This window comes from Lepidochelys kempii, chromosome 16, assembly GCF_965140265.1.
Source record: "Lepidochelys kempii isolate rLepKem1 chromosome 16, rLepKem1.hap2, whole genome shotgun sequence".
In the NCBI taxonomy this organism is placed as follows: domain Eukaryota; kingdom Metazoa; phylum Chordata; order Testudines; family Cheloniidae; genus Lepidochelys; species Lepidochelys kempii.
The window spans coordinates 10,722,679-10,739,113 of NC_133271.1; the positions used below are offsets into that span (position 1 = coordinate 10,722,679).

General features: G+C 47.1%; 1 protein-coding gene across 12 annotated transcripts in view; it reads left to right on the forward strand.

Moving 5' to 3' along the window:
* CACNA1B (calcium voltage-gated channel subunit alpha1 B) overlaps positions 1–16,435 on the forward strand; it is a 473,291-nt gene that overhangs the window by 181,600 nt on the left and 275,256 nt on the right. For all 12 annotated transcript variants that reach the window (XM_073313889.1, XM_073313878.1, XM_073313882.1 and 9 more), the window contains 2 exons: positions 1,107–1,259; positions 11,849–12,036. In XM_073313889.1, coding sequence (XP_073169990.1) covers positions 1,107–1,259; positions 11,849–12,036 — 341 coding nt within the window. The remainder of the gene's footprint in view (positions 1–1,106; positions 1,260–11,848; positions 12,037–16,435) is intronic.

A 16,435-nucleotide genomic window follows, 5' to 3' on the forward strand; every position in this document is an offset into this window, starting at 1 on the left:
GCACATCTGCATAAAATGATCAGACACCTTTATCTCTTTGCCATCTCCTCTTTTCTCCCCTGTTTTAATTGAAACTGAATTTGAGTGCTGGTGAAAAGGCCCAAGATTGGAAGCCCGAGAGACAGCAGGCCTTTTTGTTTGTCAGTGGGTCTCACTTAAAGCAGGGCAACGTTTTTCCGACTAATCGTTTAGTCACTGAAAAATGCACGTGGGGTTGACTGAAATGATTGGCAACTTTGCTTGGAGTTTGCTGAATCGTTTCAACCAAACTGGAAAAGTCTATGTCCGTCGGTAATGTCGATAACATTTCGTTTGGCTCCCCAAAAATTCTGTTTTGATTTTTCAGGCTTTTGTCAGAAGCGAGGAAAAGAGTCCTAAAAATGACAGGGGAGGAGGCGGTGCTGGTGTTGGCTCCCTTTATAAGCTTTAGCTCCCAGGTTAGGGCATTCAGTGGGGATGGGGGAGACACCGGTTCAATTCCCCTCTCTGTCTGATGCAGAGCAGGCATTTAAACTTGCAGACTTGGCGATGGGATATTCTGGTATGGGGCTTTCTCAAACTCCCCTCTTAAAGCTGTTCCACTTTTTATCGATAATTATAGTCACTGGAGCAGGGCCTTAAAGTTGGGTCTCCCACCTCCCCGGCGAGTGTGCTAACTACCAGGCTGAAAAGCATTCTCACTTCCCCCCCTCGCCCAGTGACTGTGACTTGCCATGATGCTCTCTCTGACCCACTGACTCCTTGGCCCCTGTGGGAAACAAGAGTGCCAAATTCACACCGATTGTGGCATTAATTTTTTTGGTATTTGGACCCATCCTCTGGGCGCTGGCTTGAGACCACCAACATGTTTCACATGAGCCACTGAACAGCTTTTAGGACCTGGCCTGGCTCCCACTGATGCTAATTGGAAGATTTTGATGGGATCTGGTTCGGAGCCTTAATCCTTACTGAGCAGAGAGAGCTTTGAATCAATGACCTAGAAGAAGAGGCATTGCTGGACATTGCCAATCCAGAGCATTTTATTAAAAATCCAAAGTCCCCTACCTTCCAAAAAACCCTTCTTTTCCTCCAGTCACTGACTACAATAATTTCCTTGCTTCCTACAGGTTTGCAGGTTGTCCTCAAGTCCATCATGAAGGCCATGGTGCCCTTGCTCCAGATCGGGCTGCTTCTCTTCTTTGCTATAGTGATGTTTGCCATCATTGGGCTGGAGTTCTACATGGGGAAGTTTCATAAAACCTGCTTCTCGAATGAAACAGGTGAGATTGAGCTGCTGCTGTTCCCTCAGTAAGTCAGCAGGGCACACATTGTCTGTTTGAGGGCCTAGTGTCCTCTCTCAGGGAAGTGACCTATGTAAGAAAGGTTGAATTCCACCAGGTTTTTTGTGATGAGACTTAAAGCCAAAGTCCAGGAGCTTGTCTAGTGATGATCCCATGACCCAGAGGTGTCGTGACAAAATTCCAGCTGGCATAATTACCTTCTGCCTCCCTTATTCATCCTGCAGTTTGACTTGGATGTAGTGGGCCCAGTTTTCTGCTGATACAAATCTCTGCAGCTTGACTGACCCGGTACTCTTGACTTCCTGTTCTAAACTGTTGTGCACTGAGCCTGTTTCTGTTCTTTCCAGGGTGATTTGTGTGTAACATTTGATGATGAACACAATTTCCAGTTTTTGTCTCTAAGTTCATTCAGTCTTCTTCAATTTCTCCTTTCCATTCAACTTAGTTTTCTGATTCTTATTTTACCCTCAGTGTTTTCTGGCTTTCTTCTAGCTGATTAAACAACAGCCTTCTATATTAGACTCCTTTCTCCCTCCTGCTTTGTTTTCTTTTTCCCCTTCCACTCCTCCTCTCCCTCCCAGCCCACTTTCTCAGTGCTGCAGAACGCCTGGGTGCACACATGCATACTGCCAACCAGATACATTCTCCTCTCATTTACAGCACTGTGGCTGGGATGGATTGACTCCCAGTTTACACCAGCATGTGTCAGAGGCAGCTCAGGCCCTCTGTGTGTGTGTGACTTTTGCATTGTAACTGGCAATCAGGCACTCATGGCGCTGGCTGGATGCAATGACTTTTGATTTCCAGATGATTGGGGTTCTGATGTGCAGCTGTTTAATTGTGAGATCTCTAGAAGGTTGCTGGGGTAAGAGATAACACCATAGCATGAAGCCTGGGTTGGGACAGATGGCGAGCAGCAGAGAAGTCAGAGAGAGAGAGAGAGAGAGAGAGACGAATGAAAATTCTGGGAGGAGGACACAGGGGTGAAGGACTTCACAGAGAGGGAAGTCAGAACTGGACAGAGCTTTGAGAAGAGCAGGCCAAGGGCATGACCGTGAAGGTGAGTCTGAAGGATAGTCCAGAGACGGTGAGAAAGAGGAACTGGATGGCCGCTAGGTATGACTGGCCATCGATGTGAGGGTTGAAGTCCCTGTGAATAAGGAGAGACAGGGACAGATGGAAAAATCAGTCAGAGAGGAAGAAAGGTCCAAAGGGGTGGTTCAGAACCCAGCTGAGGGAGAGACGAAGGAGGGAGTAGAGTGCGAGCAGGCCAAAGCTGAGAAGGAGAGGGCCGAATGAGGGGCTATGGCAGATGAGAGGAAGGCGGAATCTATGGCATAACCACAGTCTTCCAGGTGGGGCATGTAGGAAAGAGAGAGGCTTAAGAAGGAAGTGGCTAGGGAAGCAATTGTGTGGGGTTTGGGAAGAGTGTGACGCAGGCTCCTGGAGCGTGGCCGGGGATGTTTAAGTACCAGTCTTGTAAGGGCGACATGGCTGGGCCCTTAGGATACGAGATAATCATGTTAAACAGTGTGTGCTAACACTGTGAAAAGTATCTGCACGCTGACCCCTCCCATCTGCTGCACTGACTCCATAGTCCCGCGGGGCAGCCCTGCCGTTACATACAGTCCGATCAGCAATGCAGCACCTGTGGTTGGAGAGAGAGAAAGCCCCCACAGCGTGTTAATAAAAGGCCAGATAAAGGATAAGGATAAAACCTGGCAACTGCCATAAGAAACGTTGCGTCCTGGAAATGGGAAATTGGACCCTGCAGTGAAAATAACATGTGTCTACCTGCCGCTATGTAATAAACCCCAGAAAATAGAGGATTAGGGCCCGGACAATCAGAGTCCCTTAACTAAGGGCAGGGTGCAACATCAGAATAGCCGCTTGGGGTGCAATTTAACTGTAAAAAACACAGAGCGTGTTCTGCTAAGTCAGCTCTTTTGGGGGGGCGGAGGGAGCCTGTCTGTTTGTTCTGTGTTTGTACAACAGCCCAATGGGGTTCTGGTCCAGGACTGGGGCTCAGAGATGCTACCACAATTCAAATTGATAATAACAATATTACTGTACTGGAAGTGGAAGATCTTTCCCAAGCGGAGACGGCAGTGTAAGCAGTTATATAGAGCTTTGCCTTTTCAAAGAGCTTTCCAGCTATTAGTGAAATGATCCTTACACCCCCCTCAGTGAGCTGGGTAGCTATTTAAATAGGCTTAAAAGGCTGCCTGGCCATTGAATGATGTGGGGCTTTCAGCTCTGTTCTGGGCTCAGAAATAACTTCCATTGAACACACGCACAAGGCCACTGAGCAGCAGCATGGGAGGCAGTGTTCCCTAGTGGTTAGAGCACTGGACTGGGACTCAGGAGATGTGATTTTTATTCCTTGATCTGTCAGTGTGTGATGGCTGACCTCGTACAAATCACTTCCCTTTGTGTCTGTTTCCCCATCTGTAAAATGGGGGTAATGATACTGACCTTCTGGGTAAGATGCTTTGAGATCTCCTGATGAAAAGCGCTAGATAACAGCTAGGATTGTTCCTATTTTAGCCCCATTTTCTAGCTGGGGAAATAGAGGCACCGAGAAGGGAAGTAACTTGCCCAAGCTCACCCTGCAGCTCACGTGATAGAAATGGGGATGAGGTTTCAGGGGCCGGTTTCTCCGTTCTTGCGCCCTGTGTAGTCATTTATGCCAGTGCAAATGAAAAGCTCCTGAGTCAGCCTGGTAATGACTGGTGTGCAAGCAGCAGCACGGGGTCAGGGCAGCGGACAGTCTGGCCCCAGGTCTCCCGGGTGACTGAGGGGATGCAACTGGGGAGATGTTTGTTTGAGATGAGAGAAGATTGCAAGCACATGGGAGCAGAGACACAGGTGGGAGTCGGACTGTTTGGGGCCTGGCTGGTGAGGAGGAGGATCTGGTGTGGTAATGAGACAGCCATCGTCTGGGCTGACGCACTGGGGACCTCCAGAGGGAAAATCGTGAGTGGCTAAAGAGCCAACACTCCATAAGGGGAGCTGTAACAACTCACATCCGAGGTGGATTGGAACAGAGGGAGACCTGTAACGCGTCTACACCACACCGGTGGGTTACATGTGGAGCCTGCCAACGAGTGAGTGTGAGGAGGGGAGAGCTCTGGATAAAGAAGATGGCTAGAGTGGTGGTTAGTGGTAGACAGAAGATGGGGAGAGGTGAGAACCAGGGAACAGAAGATTCAAGTGATCAGGTGTTGGTCTAAGCATCACCTAATACTCTTCTTCATGCCCTTGGCACTTAATAAGTGGGCAGAGCGCTGCTTAGAATTCTCAGCCTTTCCCTTACTGACATGGCGGCTTTGGTGGGTGGTGCGAAGGAGGGAAAGTAATTAGGTAGCTGCTGGGTTTTTTTCCATTTAATGTTTGTAGCTTCTTTAAAAAAAAAAAAATAAAAGCCACAGTCCCATTTATGGCCACTTGGGAGCCATCTTGGTGTATGACATCATGCTGATGTTATGACTGACAGATCTCCAGGCCAAGCGGAAGGCTGAGCCCTGTTTGTGGCATGTGATGTAACATACCCCGCTTAGCCCTGCTCTTGGAGCAGCACTCGAGTATGGAACTGGGAGCCCAGCCAGAAGCTTGTGAGTACCATACATCATGGCATCTGGCATCTCGACAGGAGGGAAGCAGGGCCAGCTCCAGAATGAAGGTTATGACCTCCTTAAAGCCTCCACCTTACCAGTGTATGAAGGAGTCGCTGTTAAAGGGCACCACGCAGCTCTCTGCTCTGCTCTGTGGTTAATGTGTTCATCTACAGATGAATTACCGAAATTGATTCTACCCAGTTCCCTCTCCTCCCCTCCTCGCTCACTCCCTCCGATCGGAAACGGAGCAATGGCATTTCTGAAAAGGCAGCGGGCGAGGTTTCCTGGATCTGGAATCCCTCGTGTGCAGGGAAAGCAAACATCCCGCTAATCTAATCAACCAGCCTTTTAAACCTAAATGCCTAATCTCCGAAGTGGTGCATTAACAAACTCAGGTCCATTTGCTCTGAGCATTGACTTCAGGGTGGGAATATGAACCTCCTCAAGTAGCTACATACCTGGAACAGTAGTAGGGCTGGGGATCTGGGGAGTTAGGGGGCTTCAGGCCTGGTCTTGTTCACAGTCCCCAAATGAAACAGTCACTTAGGATTCTTATGGAAGCCAAGAAGCAAAGAGCAGTAATTCAGAAAGACGGTGAGCTCATGGGATATGAATGGAAATGTGGTGGCTCAGATCGACACAGCATTAGTAATCCTATGGTACTGGGCGGCTCAACTATAAGGGGCAACTATGAGTGTTTGTGGGGTTTTTTCCCCCCTCAAATATCAGGGAAGGTTTGTCACGTGACCTTTTATGTATGGCACAATGGGCTGTTCTGAGCTTATGGAAAAGACCCTTTGTTTTGGTGAAAAACAGGCAAAAAATCTAAGACCCACACATTAGTGTGCAATTTTCAGTGAATATGTGATATATTTTCCACTCTCCATAATCTTCCATGCACTCGTGTGTTGCTGACATATAGAATTCTTTTATGCACAGCCATTTGCACCTGTTCTCATTCACCATTCCCTGCTTACCAGACTCCAGAAGTTAAGGTTACAAAATCATCTTGAGATAGGAAGGCATTACACTAATTTCTGAATTTTCCTTTGGACACCTACCTAGCCCTTTGAAACATGCAGTAGAGCAGTGATTCTCAAACTTTTGTACTGGTGACCCCTTTCACTTAGCAAGACTCTGAGTGCGACTCCCTTTATGAATTAAAACACTTTTTAATTGTGATGGGGTAAGGCCAGATAGATATATTAGCTCCAGGCTAAACAAATCCCTGGTACCAGGATAACTGAAATGGCAGCTGCTCTAGGTCAATTAAGACAGCTGGGGCCAATTAAGAACTTTCCAGAAGGCAGAGAGAACGTTAGGTTGACTGGGACACCTGAAGCCAATCGGGCTGGCTGAAACTAGTTAAAAGCCTCCCAGTTAGTCAGGTGGGTGTGCATGTCATGAACTGTGGGAGGAAGTTGCCAGCAAGTTAAAGAAGTGTGGGCTGGATGAATGGACTATAAGGTGGATAGAAAGTTGGCTAGATTGTCGGGTCAACGGGTAGTGATCAATGGCTCCATGTCTAGTTGGCAGCCAGTATCAAGTGGAGTGCCCCAAGGGTTGGTCCTCGGGCCGATTTTGTTCAATATCTTCATAAATGATCTGGAGGATCGTGTGGATTGCACCCTCAGCAAGTTTGCAGATGACACTAAACTGGGAGGAGAGGTATATATGCTGGAGGGTAGGGATAGGATACAGAGGGCCCTAGACAAATTAGAGGATTGGGCCAAAAGAAATCTGATGAGGTTCAACAAGGACGAGTGCAGAGTCCTGCACTTAGGATGGAAGAATCGCATGCACTGCTACAGACTAGGGACTGAATGGCGAGGCAGCAGTTCTGCAGAAAAGGACCTAGGGGTTACAGTGGACGAGAAGCTGGATATGAGTCAACAGTGTGCCCTTGTTGCCAAGAAGGCCAATGGCATTTTGGGCTGTATAAATAGGGGCATTGCCAGCAGATCGAGGGACGTGATCGTTCCCCTCTATTCGACATTGGTGAGGCCTCATCTGGAGTACTGTGTCCAGTTTTGGGCCTCACACTACAAGAAGGATGTGGAAAAATTGGAAAACGTCCAGCGGAGGGCAAGAAAAATGATTAGAGGACTGGAACACATGACTTATGAGGAGAGGCTGAGGGAACTGGGATTGTTTAGTCTGCGGAAGAGAAGAATGAGGGGGGATTTGATAGCTGCTTTCAACTACCTGAAAGGGGGTTCCAAAGAGGATGGATCTAGACTGTTCTCAGTGGTAGCTGATGACAGAACAAGGAGTAATGGTCTCAAGTTGCAGTGGGGGAGGTTTAGCTTGGATATTCGGAAAAACTTTTTCACTAGGAGGGTGGTGAAGCACTAGAATGGGTTACTTAAAGAGGTGGTGGAATCTCCTTCCTTAGAGTTTTTTAAGGTCAGGTTTGACAAAGGCCTGGCTGGGATGATTTAGTTGGGGATTGGTCCTGCTTTGAGCAGGGGGTTGGACTAGATGGCGCCCTGAGGTCCCTTCCAACCCTAATATTCTATGATTCTATGAAGTTGTGCTGTTGGAGAGGTTGAGTAGTACACACTGTATCAGGCACAAGGAAGGAGGCCCTGAGGTAAGGGTGAAGTGGCGCTTGAGGAAGTGAGGGCTGCTGTGGGGGAAGTAGCCCAGGGAATTGTACATGTCATGTTTCTAAAAGGCCAGCTACCATAGCTGATACTATTAGGGTCCCTGGGCTGGAGCCCGGAGTAGAGGGTGGGCCCGAGCTCCCCCCCCCGCCCCCTGATTAATCACTGAGACTGGGAGACAACAGAGACTGTGCAAGGAAGGATAACTTCTCACCTCCCTCACTGGTTTATGATGAAAATGGCTCCGTAGACTGTGACCCTTGTCTCTAGAGAGAGAAGGGTTACGTGGAGGGTCACAGTGAGCCTCTGAGGCAAGCGAAATCCACCAGGAAACGTGGGACCCACAGAGGCAAGGACAGAGCTTTGTCACATAATATATTTAACACCGTTATAAATGCTCAAAGCAAAGCAGAGTTTGGGGTGAAAGCTGACCGCTCGCAACCCCCCTCATAATAACCTCACGACCCCCTGAGTGGTTCTGACACCCAGTTTGAGAACCCCTGCACTAGAGATTATGGACCAATTCTGCATTTGTTACATTAGGGTAAAAATCCAGAATAATCCCATTGAAATCAATGGTGTTATCCTGGATTTATAACTGAGAACAGATCGTAAACTCTTTGGGGTTTCTCCCTTTGAGTCTGTATAGACTAGAGGGTTTTTTTAACTTGAGGTAATTGATTGTTTGTTAACTTGAGTTGCTAAAAGACTAATCTAGATGTGACCTAAACAATTGGTGTGTGATGCAAACTTTGTGGTTTAGTTGTATCCTGGGACAAACCTTTATGGCATGGCTTTAAAAACATGTTAGCATTTAAAAACTCAAGTTAACTAGTATTCAGTTACAAGAACTCTAGACTTGAACAGGGTGAAAATATTTCATGTGAACCCTTTTTTCACCCAAAAATGCAGATTCAGGTTGACTGAAACAAATTTGAGAATTTGGACTGATTTTGCCAAATTGTTTGTCGGGGGAAGAAGGGGAAATTTCTTCAGAAATGTCAAAACTGTTCAGTTCAGCATTTCTGAAACCAGCATATTCAGTGATTTGCAGAGCCCAACTCTAGGCTGTGTATGGACAGCACCTAGCACAATGGGGCCCTAATCTCAGTTGCAGCCGGTAAATCATTATTGGGATTCAAATGATGATAATTTGGCCGCATCACTGTGCAAACTTTAAAAAAAAAAAAAGGAAAAAAAAGTGGAATAGCTAATACAGATTCCCTCCCCAGGACTCCCTTTTTCACATGGACTTTAGAAGACCCTATTTGCTTGTCATGTCTCCTGCTCATAAGGTAAGCAATACACGTAGTAATAGATGTTCATTGCCTTTAGAAAGGATTACCTTGCAACAAAAGGCCAAACATCAGAAAGCAGGCCGCAGTTTTCCAAGGGGCCCCTGGAGAATTGTCCTCAAAGACTTTGTTTTCTTTTTTTCTTCTCGCTGCCTTGCCTCAGTAAACCCTTCAACATTCATTACAAGAGCCAAAGCGACCCACACGGGAGCCTGAGGGCAGAATCTTGTATTAAGGGGCTGGTGAGATGGGAAAAGGTTGCTTGCACACACCGTATTGTGAAATGCCACAGAGCCCGGCTGCCAGACTTTCCTCTGCAGGCTTCTTTCTGTGTAATTATTTATTATTATGATTATTTTATGATTGTTATTACTGATTTTTTCCCTCTTCAGTGAATTTGATTTAGTAAAGCCTGATTCCCATTGTCCCTGCCCTCGCAGTGTCTTTTTGTAAGGACCTTTTCCTCTGCTGATGTGGTATAAAGGGACCTTAGTGTAAATGAAATATGTGGGCTGATGAGTTTAGGCCTCATCTGGAGTACTGTGTCCGGTTTTGGGCCCTACACTACAAGAAGGATGTGGAAAAATTGGAAAGAGTCCAGTGGGGGGCAACAAAAATTATTAGGGGACTGGAACACCTGATTTATGAGGAGAGGCTGAGGGGACTGGGATTGTTTAATCTGCAGAAGAGAAGAATGAGGGGGGATTTGGTAGCTGCTTTCAACTACCTGAAAGGGGGTTCCAAAGAGGATGGATCTAGACTGTTCTCAGTGGTACCAGATGACAGAACAAGGAGTAATGGTCTCAAGTTGCAGTGGGGGAGGTTTAGGTTGGATAATAGGAAAACCTTTTTCACTAGGAGGATGGTGAAGCACTGGAATGCATTACCTAGGGAGGTGGTGGAATCTCCTTCCTTAGATATTTTTAAGGTCAGGCTTGACAAAGCCCTGGCTGGGATGATTTAGTTGGGAATTGGTCCTGCTTTGAGCAGGGGGTTGGACTAGATGACCTCCTGAGGTCCCTTTCAACCCTGATATTCTATGATTCACTGTGAGAATCCAGCCCTGGGCTCCCAAAGCTTCTCCATCAACTGCATGGCGGCAGAGTAATAACTGCTCTGGATAACGGTGAGCATGGGAATCAAGAGGAATATGGAGATAAAGTGACTTTAATTTTTGGTTGGAGAGGAGTGGGTTTGAGTGTCCACCTGGCAGGTGATCGATCTTTGCTTAGTCATGACAACAAATTGCTATTTCTGACCTTGCTCAGAGCCAGTGGGATGGGGGATCAATCGTTCTTTGCTTATTCATGACACTCAGTGGATATTTCTGGTCTTGTCTCGGATGAGCTAGGTCACCCTTTGCACACGTCCTCTGAGGTCTTTCTGAACGGTAGAAGTCTATACCTTCACCGGGGCTGGAGGATGACCACCATAGAACAGAGACTATGTTTTGTACTCAGGGTCGCTTTACAAATGAATTAAATACAGATGACTAGTGCAGTGATGGTTTAGGACCAGCAGAGCAGCCATTATTAGTAGTTGTTCATTTATTATTTGTATTGTGGTGGTGCCTGGAGGCTGGGCTGCCACTGCGCTGGGCTCTGTACAAACATGTAACACAGCGTCAGTCCTCGTCCCCCAAAGGCTTACAGTCCATTCCGTGTTCGGCGGTTGGCAGCCATGGACATGAAAACCTGCTTCAATGAGAGAAGTAGCATTGGCAAGGGCATGCCATCCTCCTCCTCTACACTCTCCAACATGGGCCAGGAGGGAATTGGTATGCCCTTGCCCCAGATCCTCTGCTGAATATTTCCCTGCTAGATGGCCCCTACAGCAGTTCAGCATTGCCTTCTTTGCATTGGGGAGGAGCACCAAATTGCTAAGAGACATGAACCCACTGCCTTCTGTCCCAGAGGCTAGCATGCTCTCAGTTGTGCTGAAGTTAAAGGGCTCAGTTCGCCACTCTGTCCTACTGTCTGGTCCCAGAGAAAAGTTAGTTGTTTAGGTGCAGCTCTAACTTTCACTGCTGGCCTTGGGCACTCCTTGTACCGATGGGTATTGTTTCACTTCAAGTGGGAGATCTATTTCCAGCTGAGTAGACATGCCCACACTAGCTCTGATCAAGCTAGCGGGCTAAAAAAAAAAAGCGTACCCATGGCAGCATGAGCAGTGGGATGAGCTAGCCGTTTGAGTGCGTAGCTCCTCTCCTGGGCAGGATCAGACTCGGGGCTGCTAGGCCCTCCCACTGCCATGGCTACACTTCTGGTTTTAGCAATCTAGCTAGATCAGAGCTAGCGTGGGTACGTCTCCGAGCTTGGGAAGCGATTCCCAGCTCAAGAAGTGTAAACGTGCACTAGATAGGATTGGGTTTAGCTTTGCTCTGCCCCTCCCTTCATGACCTCGCCCTTGGAACACTCTCAACATTCTCCCTTCCTCCCCTTATGCTGGGACAGTAGCTGCGCTAAGTGGTCTTAGCGGACCGGAGAACTTGCCTCATGATCTTTTTGTTTCTGTCCATCATCACTCTGACGCAACAGGCTGAATACAATAGTAGTAATGTTAATACTTAGCACTTTTCTACACATTACAGTATGTCACTGAATCAAAGTATTCACTCTGCTTTAAATCCAGGGCATCTCCTTGGTCTATCACCTGGTTTACTGCTGGCACTGGTTCCAGGGCATGGATGGGGGGGCTGCAGTTTTCTGAATGAAAGTCTGACTATTAATGCTATGGTATTGCTCAGTTGTGGCCCCAAACATTGCACTAACCCTGTTGTGAGCTGTAGGTTTTGGACACAAGGGGCCTGATTTTCATTTACATTGTCACTAAAGTCCCTAACACACCCCTGGCAATGTGAAGGGCCTTACGTGGGCATACAGTATAGCTACACCCACTTTAAGATCCCAGAGTAGCATAAAGGAACCTTAGTGTAAATGAGAATCAGACCCTGCTTCTCCTGGAGGCAGTTTGGTGAGAGCTCAGTGATACCAGTATCTTTGATCAGTAACTGTGTTTTCCTCCCCCTGACCCTTCTTGTCTCTCTGTAGGTGAGGAGGTGGGAGATTTTCCTTGTGGAGAGGATCCCCCTGCCAGGCAATGTGAGAATGGAACCACATGCAGGAAATACTGGCCAGGCCCCAACTATGGAATTACCAACTTTGACAATATTCTGTTTGCTGTGCTAACTGTCTTCCAGTGCATCACCATGGAGGGCTGGACTGACATCCTCTACAATGTGAGTATCACAGACAATATTCATAAAGTTCTCCAGGCGATGTGTGAATTGCCTTTTTCTATTCCACTGCGAGGGCAGGCTTCGCACAGATTCCCAGTATGGAGAACAAAACAAGGAAGAACATGCCAGTGGTTCATTCTTACTGGGATAAGATAGAACTCTGGCTTGAGCTGCAAAACACATCAGCTGGTTGGTGTTTTTCCATCAATAGCCCCCAGCCCAGGCTTCCGCGAGCACTGTGCTTTGTAGGACATTCCTTGATGCCTTATAATCCTTTACGGGTCCCACAAATCATTATCACAGTCCAGAGAGACGGCATTTTGAGGTAGCATTCCTTGTATTTGCATACCTATGTAGTGACTTTTGATGCAGCCAAAATGTCATCAGGTTACATTGCAATGTACTGGTGCAGTTTCACACCAAATGGGTTTGTCCCATTGTAGGAACTCTAAGCATTGAGTTCATCCTCACTATTTGTTATGGAATATATTTCATCAAAGGCCTAATAGAAATGGCACAATCAGTGACTCCTTCACATTCGTCTCTTGTATCTAGGGGCTTTCCCTACAGCCTAGGTGCACACGTAGTGCTGTGTATTGTAACATGCTTAAAGGAACATAGGTAGATGATGGTCCAAAATGGAGTGCTGGTTTGGGTTATTCTGGGAGAGTTTTACAAAAGCTAATTAGCCACATTCTTACCTGCCGTATCTCCACTGACTTGGGCGGAGCTGCACCCAGGATGAATGTGGTCTTTTGGGTCTCAATCTTCATTGCCTTGCACTTAGTTTAGTCATTGACACATGTACAAAGTGGGTACAAAAGGCTACAGTGTAGATCTGAGAGTATTTTCCAGCTGTTTTTCACCCTCTTTGTGCCATGTAAATGACTGCACTGGGCACAAGGGAGTAGAGAACGCTGGTTGTAAACACGCTCATTAGTGCTAGTGACACAAAGATGTTTTGTATTTAAATGAGGGGTTTGTGCGGTAATAGCCGATGCAGCAGTGTGCTTCAGGGCAGGGAAGACGTCTATAGGATGCCTTGAGTAGTGCTATAAAGCATGAGAACAAAAACTATGTGACTTATAACCACTCCAGAAGTGCTCTAACCGCCTGCTTTACAGGTCTTAATGTGCTTTATTGCTTATTGTGGAATGGAATTTAGACATAAGGGAAAGAGTCAGATGATTGCATTCACTGAGCATTATTGTAATGGGCACAGCCAGTGACCTATGAGAAAACTTTAGTTGTGCTCAGTGTTTTAAAAACCATTTAATTATGGGCTATGGGACCCCTTCCCTTGGGATATTTCTATGACAGCAGGACAACATGGTTAGCAGCAAGCACGGTAAACTGTAAGGTGCAATTCTGCTTTATTTGAACTGATACATCTCATTTATTTTATTCCCTTCTCTCTTCATTGCACAATTCTTCATTTCTCAACAATCGCCGGCCCATTTAGATTGGTCGCAGAAGTCTGCAACCGCGAGGTGGAGGGAAGGCCTCACTTACCAGCCGTGCTCTCCACCTCCACTCCCTGCCTATTTCGTCTCACCACCAGTCCCCCCAGACCCATTCACTGACCCTTTGTCTTCTCTCCACAATCAGCAATCATGTGAAAAGCCCATTAGATTCCTGGTTTTGACTGATTAATCAATAAATGGCATATTAGATCATCTTCTTCCAGCCGGCCTTTTGTCTAGCATGCAGGGAGCAGAGCTGGCTATTGGAATTGATTCGGGCTTGCTTTGAAGTTATTGCAGTACCGTTTTTAAACATCCATTAACCTAATTGGAAACCGATACATTGATCTGAGGCAGCAAGGATTGGCTGTGCAATCAAGATTCGGACGCTGAAGATCTTGTCTGTGAAGCAGTAAGCTCCAGCTGCTTATCCCTGGTAAAGCCTTAGATGTCAGGTGGATTTCCAATCACCTACAAGTGGGAGGCTCTGTGGATGGCTGAGGACAATGTTTCTTCAGCTGTGAGGCTGGCATTCCTGTGGGAGCACCAATGCAACCATGGACAGTTCAAAAATGGGGGATTGTTTTTCTTTCCAACCATTCTATCCCATTTGTGATCTGCCTGTTACCATGGTTTCAGAAGCCCCAATTGAGGAAGGTTCTTACGCATGTGTGTAACTTTAAGCGAATGAGCATGTGTGTAACTTTAAGCATCTGCCTATCACCATTGTATCCCCCCTTTGACTTCAACAGGAATGCTCACACGCTTAACACTGTGCATGTGATAAGTATCGTTGAGAATCCTGGCCAAAGAGTCACCTAGCCATCTAGACTCAACTAAAGCAGAGTTAGATGATAGCCAGGTCTATCTGTTTCCATATTACCCGTCCCTCTGCCAGCTGCATGCCCTATATCCCTCTGATGGTACACTCCTATCACTCACTAGTGAGCTGTGCTCTTCACAGGGTAACAGCAGAGTGAAAGGGGGGGAGAAGAGAAGGGAAGAGCCGTCTGGTTTGTTGTTTTTTAATTGCTTAGTATCAGTGGGGTAGCTGTGTTAGTCTGTATCCACAAAAACAACGAGGAGTCCGGTGGCACTTTAAAGACTAACTGATTTATTTGGGCATCAGCTTTCGTGGGTAAAACCCCCACTTCTTTAGGTTCCACTGGACTCCTTCGTTGTTTTTGTAGTTGCTTAGTTTTTCTCTCGTTTTCCCCAGTGCCTACTCATATCATTTTAGAAACCCACAACAGCGACTGTTAAGCTCATCAGAGCTAATGTGCAGTGATGCAACTATCAGACTGCGCACAGCAGAGAGCACCCAGCCCACCAAAGCCTGCGGCTCCAACCAACCCCACTGTGTACCAGCTATTCTGTAGACTTTGCTGTGGAGGGTGGAAGTGAGCCAGAAAGACACTGTGTTTTCTATCCATCGCTCTACAAGCACATTACAAAGGGAGGGTGCAAGAGTCATGATCCTCACTAGACAGAGGAGGGAAAATGAAGCATAGAGCAAGAAAATGAGTTGACCAAAAGTCAGTAGCAGAATCTAGATCATGCTGACTCATCGCCCCGTGCTCAGTCCATTAGACTACAGCTACCTCTAGGGCAGAGCCCAAACTCAGGGACCGAACCCATGTCTCTGGACTGCCAGCCCAATATTGTGACCCAGTCTTCCCTGCCCGTGTGCCTAAAATGCAAAATAGGAGAGGCCTGGATATTTTCTCTGGTTTGTTAATAATGAGCATGTGTAGTACATAGCTTGGTGGGGGGAGGGATAGCTCAGTGGTTTGAGCATTGGCCTGCTAAACCCAGGGTTGTGAGTTCAATCCTTGAGGGGGCCATTTGAGATCTGGGGCAAAAGTTGGGGATTGGCCCTGCTTTGAGCAGGGGGTTGGACTAGATGACCTTCTGAGGTCCCTTTAAACCCTGATGTTATATGATAGCTCCATAATCTATGCAACACTTTAAGAAGCAGAGTAAGACGTGGCTTCTACCTTGCAGAACCTGATCTCCCCCTCTTTCCCCCTGTCTCCTGGAACCCATTGAGGGCCTGGTTATTTGTTAAGGAGTTTGCTTTGCTCTTGGGGCATTCTGCCAGGGAGGAGAAGGTTTCTGGGCTGGGACAGGTGAGGGTGGATTAGGATTTTAAAAGGGTGGAGCCTGTCCTGATAGGAGACCAAACCTCTGGTCTGTTCTGCTTTTCCCAGGTGAACCTGCCAGACCCCGGATGCAGGTCTTTCACCTTGGCCAAGTCGTGGGTCCACTTTTTGTTGTGATGCTTAGTTAATATTTGCAAAGTGCTGTGAGATCCTGAGATGATTCTCCAGGGAGATACAAGTATGAGTATGCTTTTGTAAGCAGTCAGGGCTGAGACTTCTCAAGCCGTCAACTGCCCAGGAGCCAGTGAAAAGGTCATCTCCCTGTTCCCAGAAGTGCTGTCCCTATTCCCCTGCCTTTGAGTGAACACTCTCCAGCTCCTGCTAGAGTTTGGTTTTACTTGGGCTGGGCAGGCCGTTTACTTTCCCTCTCACTTTCTGCTGTTAAAATGGGCTACCATGGAGTGGGGTCCGTCCCAGGGACTGAAAGTGGGTTATACTGCCGGGCAGTCTGAGGCCCAAGGCCATTATGGGGAAGTTGAGGTTGCAATGAACTTGGAGAGCCATTAGTTTCCTCCTGAAAAACGAGCGGATGGATTGTTTGATTGCTTTGGATCAATAGCACTCTGTCACTGTTCATATTTCTCTGCTCCTGCCAGCGCTGCTGCTGCGCTCTATCATGAGGGCAGTGGAAAGAGGTACTGCTTTTTCCCTATGTAAGTCATCGTTAGGGTCACTCATAAACTCAGAAGAGCATCGCTCACATCCTAGCAGCTTAGCCAGTTCCTCATTAACGTCACCAGGGAATAGGAGTGGTTTTCCCCCAAAAGCAACTTT